At 48.0% G+C, this 10,092-nt stretch overlaps 1 protein-coding gene across 1 annotated transcript in view; it reads right to left on the bottom strand.

Annotated features, from left to right (window-relative positions):
- Positions 1–10,092, bottom strand: part of LOC133239614 (deleted in malignant brain tumors 1 protein-like) — an 82,594-nt gene that overhangs the window by 29,599 nt on the left and 42,903 nt on the right. The window contains exons 23-29 of the mRNA XM_061403970.1: positions 9,658–10,060; positions 7,990–8,016; positions 7,041–7,194; positions 4,960–5,177; positions 3,845–4,156; positions 1,468–1,518; positions 99–566 (exon numbers count right to left, since the gene is read on the bottom strand). Of these exons, the coding sequence (XP_061259954.1) occupies positions 99–566; positions 1,468–1,518; positions 3,845–4,156; positions 4,960–5,177; positions 7,041–7,194; positions 7,990–8,016; positions 9,658–10,060 (1,633 nt within the window). The remainder of the gene's footprint in view (positions 1–98; positions 567–1,467; positions 1,519–3,844; positions 4,157–4,959; positions 5,178–7,040; positions 7,195–7,989; positions 8,017–9,657; positions 10,061–10,092) is intronic.

The following is a 10,092-nucleotide window of genomic DNA, read 5'->3' as shown; positions in this document are numbered from 1 at the left end:
TGTGTGTGTGTGTAAGATTCTCTGAGAGCCTTGTACACACTGATCAAGTGACAAGAACAATAATTTGCATGTACATCATCCCCAGGATCAGGTGTCACCGCATGCAATGATGCTCTGGGAAGTATAAAGGGCAGTCATCGCAGGCCGCTCCCCACGGTCAAAGGGCAGTGTTACAAAAAAGAATAGAGGTTGGATATGTTCAGAACACAGCTGAGGGAAGCTCACAGCAGGACTGGGTGGAGGTGTGGGGTCAGCCAGGTACTCCCATTCCAGCCTTGCTGGCTTCCACTCCGGTTCCCACAAGCCATCCTTGCATCTCCCAGCCTCTTTCCTCTCCCTTTCCAAAGGCGGATTTTCTAGGTGAACCTGGACTTCATCAGCCCTTCCTTCAACAGCAGCCATGTGTATGGCCTGAGGCTGAGGAGGAAGGTGCTTTCTGCAGGGACATTTTCTCCCATGGTAATGCTGGAGCTTTTCTGACCTAAAACTGTGAAAGGGAAGGCAGTTGAAGAAATGGGAAAGATTACCTGTTGATGTGGGCACCTCTGTTGGCACTGGAAAAGACGCTAAGGACAGACAGAACGTGAAAGAAAAAATTATACAACAACCTCTTTAAGTGTCAAACATATTTAACTCTCAGTCAAAGCTTGAGGGGGGAGGGCTCCCTGGCTTGTAGATTATCTAGTTTCTAACTCGATTCCCTTCCCAAGTCCTTTCTCTGTGGGGAGAACACACCAACTGGTGTGTCTGGAAAGGTACAAGCCAACTCATACAAGCTCAAGAAAATAAAAGCATGGAGTAGAGGGGTTGATAGATGAACAAACAGTAGATATATTTTAAAGTCAACAAGCATCCTTTGGGGATCACTGCTCTTCAGTATAACCTACTCTAGTGCTCATTAAAGGCTAGGGTTCACTTCTCTTTTTTTCTAACTCTTCTCAGCACATTTTATTTTATTCTTAAAGACTATGGAAAAGGAGCTGACCTAATTCAAAATGTGACAATGACTGGGCCAATCAGAGTCAGGGAAAGACTTAAGGAGTGGTGATTTTGGCTCCTTCATTTACAGTTCTGTCAAGCAGAAGGCAATTTCAGACGCAACACCCTGCAGGGTGATGGAAGGGAGTAGGTGAGAAGACAGGGAGATGGAAGTGGGGTTAAGAAGATAGCTGACATCTGACTGGCGAGCCCCACACAGCAAGCAGCCCCCTACTCTATGTAGAGAGATCCAGTGAACCCCAGCCTGGCTTTACGATACCAATGCTATGATTTTCCTTCTCATCCTTAGCCAGAAGAGGAAACCGAGGCATGGAGAGGTTCAGGGATTTGCTCAAGGTCCCACTGCTGGTGAAGGTGAAGCCAGGGGAACAAACTCAGGTCATCTGGTCCTTGAATCACAACCCTATCTCCCATGGTGACTTTGCCAAGGCAAGTTATAGCCACTTAGTTCAGAACAACTGCAATTACCTGAAGTTGGGTGGCCCACAGCCGCTGACGGTGTTGAGTAAGGCAGGGAGGCTACGAGAGACGTAAATCAAGAGACATGTAAATCAGATTACATCCCTTGATTCTTCTTAAATTCAAGGGGGTAGATTTGCTTGTTTGAAGCAATGAGGTGTATGTCTTGTTTGGGGAAGAAACTGTACCCCATCTGGGCATCTGAGAATGGCCCTGAGTTGCCATGGCTACAATGTCCATATGTCCTACTTTATTTCTGTCCCATTCGGAAACTGCAATGTCATTTTTGTGGATTTTGGTGGTGGGCGGGCGGGTAGCAAACAAAGGCCATAGGGATGGTCGACTTGTGTGGAGCACCTATCTTGCCAGTTGGTTTGGTTTTGTAATTCTTCCTGGGTGTAGTCTTGCCTCCCAGACTAAACGTCAGTCTGCAAAGGGCAGAACCACGTTTGTCTCAAGGACATACACTGGCAAGGTCAGCGCTGGGAAGGAGCAGACGGTCCCCAGAGTGGGTGGTGGAGCTGGGTCAGGCCCCTCTGCGCCCCCCTCCACCACCTCCTGGGTACCCAGGGCTCTTGCTCCAAACCTTCCTGCCCCATAGGTCCCCAGCCTTGTCCTCTGATGCTATGGCTCCTGCTTTGCTGAGAGCACTGATTCTGCTCTTCACTTCTCTCCTCCTCTCAGAACCTTTCAGGCCTTTCACCCCCTGCTTGTTCTTTCCTCCTGTCTCAGGTGGTTGCTGCCAGTCTAGCTGATGAACCAGTTTGCCTCTTGCCAGCCAAAGCCAGAAGGATGTGGAGATAAAGGGGGGTCTTTTGACTCCAAGTACTGAATTTATCTGCAGAGGCTCAACTGGGATACAACTGAGGAGTAAGAATGCTGGGTGAGGAGCTGGGCTCCCAGCTCTGTGACTCTCAGAGCATCCCTGGTTACCTGTGAAACTGGTGCGGGTGAGGGTCTGAACCGAGAGACCATTCCCAAGGCATCACCCATCACTGGTGGGGGGCCAGAAAATCTGAGGTTACATGACTTCTATTTTCAGAGTCATGCATTCATTGAATTAAAATATAAAAGCTTGCATTTAGTTCTGTTCTGCTTAAGGATATTTTCAGATGTAGGTGGTTGTGAATTGGTTAGGTAGTTCACTATTTATTTTTAACCATTTTAACTTTGTTTTATTGCTGCTGTATTTATTCCTATGTATTTTCTATTCATGGCAAGTGATCCTGACCCTTCATATTGTGATGATATAAATTTTCCTTGTAAAATGAATTCACTTAAGTGAAGAGAGAAGAGTTGATATAAAGGAAAGCATTAAGAAAACTCAACTGTGGGTACATAATGTGAAATGCTGGGCTGGATTAATCACAAGCTGGAATCAAGATTGCTGGGAGAAATATCAACAACCTCAGATATCAAGATGGAATCAAGATTGCTGGGAGAAATATCAACAACCTTAGATATGCAGATGACACCACTCTAATGGCAGAAAGTGAAAAGGAACTAAAAAGCCTCTTTATGGGGGTGAAGAGGAGAGTGAAAAAGCTGGTTTGAAACTCAACATTCAAAAAACTAAGATCATGGCATCTGGTCCCATCACCTTATGGCAAATAGAAGGGGAAAAAATGGAAACAGTGGCAGATTTTCTTTTTGGGGTTCCAAAATCACTGCAGACTGTAACTGCACCCATGAAATTAAAAGACACTTGCTCTTGGAAGAAAAGCTATGACAAACCTAGACGGCGTATTAAAAAACAGAGACATCACTTTCCCAAGATCTGTATAGTCAAAGCTCTGTTTCTTCCAGTAGTTATGTGTGGATGTCGTGAGAGTTGGACCATAAAGAAGGTTGAGCACCAAGGAATTGATGCTTTTGAATTGTGGTGCTGGAGAAGACTCTTGTGAGTCCCTGGACTACAAGGAGACCAAACGAGTCAAAGGAAATCAATCATCAATATTCATTGGAAGGATTGATGCTGAAGTTGAAGCTCCAATACTTTGGGTGCCTGATCCAAAGAGCTGACTCACTGGAAAAGACCCCGATGCTGGGAAAGATTGAAGGCAAAAGGAGAAGGGGGTGGCAGAGGATAGGATGGTTAGGTACATCATCGACTCAATGGATATGAATTTGAGCAAACTCCAGGAGATAGTGGAGGACAGAGAAGCCCGTTGTGCTACAGTCCACAGGGTCATAAAGAGTCACACATGACTTAGCGACTACAACAACAACAACCACCGTGGGTGGCGCATGACGGGGACCATGCAGGGCTGAAGCTTGGGAAACAGGGACCATCCAGGACTTCCTCATGGCTCTAAGTACACTTGGGTGAAGACTCATGGAGCAGGAATGTCGTATTGCCCACCCCGGGCCCCAGCATCAGGCTCACCTGAGCAGACAACGCCAGCATCCTCGTGGTGGCCACAGTTGTGGGAGAACCAGCCGCCGTGCAGACACTGCCACAGCCTGGCTTCAGTCCCCACACATCTCACATCGTCCAGGGCGATGGGGCCCAGGCCTCGGCCGAATCTTGCCCTCCCGGGGGCTGACACTGCTCCGCCGCAGCTCAGCTGCCGGCACACCACCTCGGCGTCCTGCAGGTCCCAGCTGTCATCACACACGGTCCCCCAGCTGCCGTTGAAGTGCAGTTCCACGCGGCCCTCGCAAGGCTGGCTGCCGTCGGCCAGCCTGAGCATCGCGTCTAGGAAACAGACATGCCCAGGTCACTGCTCTGCCTTCGAGGGAGTTCTGTGCCTCTCCTCTGAGCTGACAAGCTTCCCAGGGCTCCCTTCTCATTCTAGTAAGGGACTGAGGTGGGTTAAAGAGCCTACAAAGGTACTTTGGGTTTCATGGTTCTGGTCAATGTGATTTGGGGTGGCGTAGGCTTTTTTGAGGGCTTCCCAGGTGGCTCAGCGATAAAGAAATCCGCCTGCTATGCAGGACACACAGGTTGGATCCCTGGGTTGGGAAGATCCTCTGGAGGAGGAAACGGCAACCCACTCCAGTATTTTTGACAGAAATCCCATGGACAAAGGAGCTTGGCAGGCTACAGTCTATGAGTTTGCAAAAGAGTTGGACACAACTTAGTGACAAAACAAAACAATGACATCATGCTTTTTAAAGCTCTTTCCCAGACAGGACTGCCTGCTCACAGAGCCCAAAGGAGGTTCCCAAGCTCCCTGTGTGATGTGGGAAGCACAAAGCTTGGGGACCTGGCTGCTGTTGCCCTAGTCAGGACCCACATCGTCTAGGCAGGCGTTCTGAGTGCAAAGGCTCGGGGACAGCATCAGCCACGCACCCTCTCACCCGGGGTCACGTGCTCTGTCGTCAGATGTATGTGGACGTGTGGCTTCATGGCAGCACTGGGCGTTCAACCACTTTCTCTAGCCAGATCTGGAGGGTAAACTACGGCACTCGGGACCCCTTTCCCTGACCAGAGTCAGTCATCCGCCCTTCCTGTCATTGCCAGGCAGGGCCAGGGGCTACGATGATCCGAGAACCCACCAGTGTTGTTCTCATCTTGCAGGACAGCCTCATAGGATGCAGAAAAGCCAACATTGGTGACAATGGCGTCGCTCTGGAAGACCACGGTCAGGCGATTTGCCGAGGAGGTAAATACTGGGGTTGTGCTGGAACAGAACCTCCCCAGCGAAGAAGATTCACTTTGTGGGCCATCAAAGATTTCAATGAAGTCATACGGACAGTTGTAGAAGTTTTCCAATCTGTGAAGTCATGACAGCGTTCAGATCTAGCCACGGATTTTCCCCCAGGAGGCACCACCAAGATTGTTCCGCTCTAGAAGAGCTGCCTGAAACCTGCATCTCTTCAAACAGGATGGAGGAAGCCGTAACCCCATCGGTGCAGGCAGTGCATATCTTCCCAACTCTAAAAATCTTCTAATTTTTTGAAGTTTTCATTCAATTGTATTTTCTGAATATGCATTACAAGCGTAAGAAATACAGTTTAAGTGGTAATGGTGGGCACATGGTTAAAAGCAACTTTTCTTCCAGTCCTGACTAGTCCCCTTCCCACAAACAGCGCCAATGAACAGTTTCTATTTGTTTCCTTCCAGAGATGGTCTATGCATAATGTCAGTCCCTGTACTACTGGCCACGATCTTACAGATCATTCCATAGCAATACACCCTACGTGTGAGACAGCAATCAGGATTGCTGGGAGAAATATCAATAACCTCAGACATGCAGATGACACCACCTTTATGGCAGAAAGTGAAGAGGAACTAAAGAGCCTCTTGATGAAAGTGAAAGAGGTGAGTGAAAAAGCTGGCTTAAAATCCAGTCCCATCACTTCATGTCAAATAGATGGGGAAACAATGGAAACAGTTGGCAGACTTTATTTTCTTAGGCTCCAAAATCACTGCAGATGGTGACTGCACCCATGGAATTAAAAGACACTTGCTCCTTGGAAGAAAAGCTGTGACCAACCTACGTTGGTCAACATATTAAAAAGCAGAGACATTACTTTGCCAACAAAGGTTTGTCTAGTCAAAGCTATGATTTTTTCATTAGTCATGAATAAATGTGAGAGTTGGACCGTAAAGAAAGCTGAGCACTGAAGAATTGATGCTTTTGAACTGTGGCATTGGAGAAGATTCTTGAGAGTCCCTTGGACTGCAAGGAGATCCAACCAGTCCATCCTAAAGGAAATCAACTCTGAATATACATTGGAAGGACTGAGGATGAAGCTGAAGCTCCAGTACTTTGGCTACCTGGTGTGAAGAACTGACTCATTGGAAAAGACCCTGTTGCTGGGAAAGACTGAAGGAAGGAAGAGAAGGGGATGACAGAGGATGAGATGTTTGGATGGCATCATCAACTCGATGCACATGAATTTGAGCAAGCTCTGGGAGTCAGTGATGGATAGGGAGGCCTGGCGTGCTGCAGTCCATGGGGTCACAGAGTCGGACATGACTGAACTGAACTGTGTGACAGCAATAGATAGATGTACCAAATCTATTTAACTGACCCCCTATGGTGGGCAATAAGACTGCTTCCAACCTAGTGCTACTATAAGAAGCCAAGATTTTTCTCAGTGCACACGAGATTTTATCTGTGGACCAATTTCCTGGAACTGGAATTGCTGGGTTAAAAGATCTATGTGTTTAAATTTTGATCTGGGGACTTCCCTGGTGGTCTAGTGGTTAGGAATCCACCTGCCAAAGCAAGGGACACGAGTTTGATCCCTGGTCTGGGAAGACCTCACAAACCGAGGGGCAACTAAACCCGGGCACAACTACTTGAGCCCGTGTACCCTAGAGCCTGTGCTCCACGAGAGAAGCCACCACTGTGAGAAGCCTGCACACTGCAACGAAGAGCAGCCCCCTCGCTGCACCTGGAGGAAAGCCCACGCAGCAACGAAGACCCAGCACTGCCAAAATGAATAAATACATAAAATTAAAAAACCTTTTTTGATCAGTATTACTGGATGGGTCTCCAAGGCCTTCCTTACTTTTGAGAACTGAATATGAAAGCTGGACTTTTTGGCGAGGGTGGGGTGGGGTGGTGGTGGTAGCAGGCAGTGTAATCAAGTCAAGAGCAGAGTAAAAGCAGGAGATATTTACTCACTTTATCACTTCGAAGGTAAGTTTGACACGCGCCCTGCTATCCACTTGTATGTCCCAGGCACACACCACATTTGTGGGGTATTTTTTAGGATACCAGGGGCTGGAGAATGAGCCCGAATTACTTGTCAGCAAACCGCCACAATGGATATTTTCATCTGCGAGAAACAGTAAAGAAACCCCATCAGAAGGAGGCACCAACCTCTGCTGGTGTTTTTAGAGGGATCAAGAGGGGCTAGGAACAGAATAAGGAGGACTTGTTCTAGAGCTGCTTTTGCTAGTAACTATGAAAAAAAAAAATAGCTTTGGAGGCCCTTGGAGTTTCCCAGGTTGCTCTTTGTTAGATAAGATCATTTCCTGTGTCCTCTAAAGCTTATAGTGTGTGTGTGTGTGTGTGTGTGTGTGTGTGTGTGTGTGTGTGTGTGTGTGTTTTCTTCACCATGTGTACAGTATGTGGGATCTTAACTCTCTGACCAGGTATTGAACCCTGATTGGAAGCGTGGAGTCTTCCCCACTGGACTGCCAGGAAAGTCCCGAGTTTATACTGTTTTTGTGAGGAGAAATGATCAGGACACAAGGTTGAGAGGGCTTTGTGAACCCATGTGCACTGACAGGTCTGAGCACGTGTTTTAATGAAAAGGGAGCAAAGACGATGCAAGCCAAAGGCTCCCTGTTCAGTGCAACGTGACTTCGTGCTCACAGAGCAGCTGTGTTAGGGGACGCTTTGTTGTGTTATGTCCAAACCCTAGCTGAAGTCAAGACCACAGTTACTTAAAGCATCCACTTTGTGGCTGAAATACTGGCTTTGAAGTGGCTTTTCTAACGGGTTTTCTGTGCTGGAGCTTCTCATATGTAAAAGGAAGCAAGAGCATTCATTTGGTTGCTTCAAATTCTACAATTGAAAACAAAGCAAACATAAAATCACGAGAAACCTTTAAATACAGCTGAAGTACCTGTAGGGGAGCTGTCATCAGTCGAGCCTGTGAAAATACAGAGGAAAAAAATGATACTGTAAGCAAGGACTTTTATTCAGAAAACTCCTTTAAAGTACTCAAAAACGTCCATGTGCAGATCTGTGACTGCTCTGTGCAGTAGCGGACAGGGATACACCCTTGCTACGAGAGGCTGGGTGTCTGGACAAGTATGCAGACAAGTGTAGCTTGATACAACTTGTCGAGAGCTGACCCTGGGTTTCTGTTTCCTTGCTCTGCATGATCACCACTGCAGGCAGTTACCAACCCAACCCCTACAGCAACTCCACCCCACTGCATGTGAACACCGATTCAGGAAATCCCAGTGACCAGAGACTGCATTTCTGGTGAATCTGAATTTTCCTTCCCTCCTACCTCTTTCTCCTCTCACTCTCTGATGCCCCCCCGCCCCCAAGCCCCACCATTTTGCCAACGCTGATGGACTGCTTTGCTCTTGTTACTTAACAAGAAATAATTTAATCAGATGGTGTCCGAATTACAGGATGAAAAAGTAGCTAGGATTCACTCATACTGGGGACCTGGCAACGGGTTAAAATGTTTGGAAGTGAAAACATTTGGGGTTGCCATCAATGTCTGTTCCAGGACAGAAGAGAGAATAAGAGATGGATTAAGACAGTCACACAAAAGGAAATCAGGCTTTTTAAAATTTTTATTTGCCTGTTTTTTTTTTTTTTTTTAATCAAACGTATTCTGTTCTGGGCAGCTAGGAGTGTAGCACTAAATCCATCAAGGTCTTGGAAAAGACCATGATGCTGGGAAAGATCGAAGGTGAAAGGAGGAGAGGGCGGCAGAGGATGAGATGGTTAGATAGCATCACTGACTCACTGGACACATTGCTGTTGTTGGTCAGTCGCTAGGTTGTATCCAACTCTTTGACTCCATAGACTGCAGCATGCCAGGCTTCTCTGTCCTTCACCATCTCCTGGAGCTTGCTCAAACTTATGTCCATCGAGTCAGTGATGCCATCCAACCATCTCATCCTCTGTGGTCCCCTTCTTCCCCTGCCTCCATTCTTTCCCAGCATCAGGGTCTTTTCCAAAACCCTGGTAATATAACCCTCTATTTAACCACTGAAGCTTTCTTTAAAAAATATGAGTGATCTATGATGACTATTTTTTTGCCATACAGCAGGTGGGATCTTAGTTCCCTAACTAGGGATCAAACTCATACCCCTTGCACTGGAAGCATGGAGCCTTAACCACTGGACCCCAAGGAAAGTTCCTCACCAGAGCTTTTAAGGTGGGATTTTGAGCATTTTCTGGCTTCTCTTGTGGCTCAGCTGGTAAAGAATCTGCCTGCAGTGCAGGAGACCTGGGTTCGACCCCTGGGTTGGGAAGATCCTCTGAAGAAGGGAAAGGCTACCTACTCCAGTATTCCAGCCTGGAGAATTCCATGGGCTAATATATAGTCCAAGGGGTCACAAACAGACACAACTGAGCGACTTTCACTTCACTTGAGCATTTTACAAGCACAACAATTCAAGAGAAAGCAAACTACCTCTTCAGCAAACTGACTTAAAAAGATGGCTTGGAGCCCACAGCTCCAATTACTCCCAAGTCACGCCCCTTCCCAGAGGCTGCTGGGGTGAGACACCCCCCCACCAAGGTGTGCCATGTCCTGGTGGCTCACCTGAGCAGACAACGCCTGCGTCCTCGTGGTGCCCACAGTTGTGGGAGAACCAGCCGCTGTGGGGGCACTGCCACACCTTGGCCTCATTCCCCACGCACTGCACGGTGTCCAGGATGATGTGGCCAGTGCCTCCACCGAAGTAGCTCTGCTTCGGGGCTGACAAGGCCTCGCCACAGCCAAGCTGCTGGCACACGACCCTGGCGTCCGTCAGGTCCCAGCTGTCGTCGCACACAGTGCCCCAGGTGCCGTTGTAGGAGACCTCCACCCGACCCTCACATCTGTGACTGCCATTCCCCAGCCTCAGGGACTCACCTGGGGACGGGAAAGCAGAGTCTCCTGAGCTGCCGGGCTGTGCCCCATCTCTCTGGAACCTTCTGCCCAAGAGAGGATCTCTGACATTCTCCTATGGGCACCTTTCTGCATATTCAGCTGCTG

Source organism: Bos javanicus, chromosome 26 (assembly GCF_032452875.1).
Source record: "Bos javanicus breed banteng chromosome 26, ARS-OSU_banteng_1.0, whole genome shotgun sequence".
NCBI classification, from domain to species: domain Eukaryota; kingdom Metazoa; phylum Chordata; class Mammalia; order Artiodactyla; family Bovidae; genus Bos; species Bos javanicus.
This window is presented reverse-complemented; position numbering and strand designations above follow the sequence as displayed.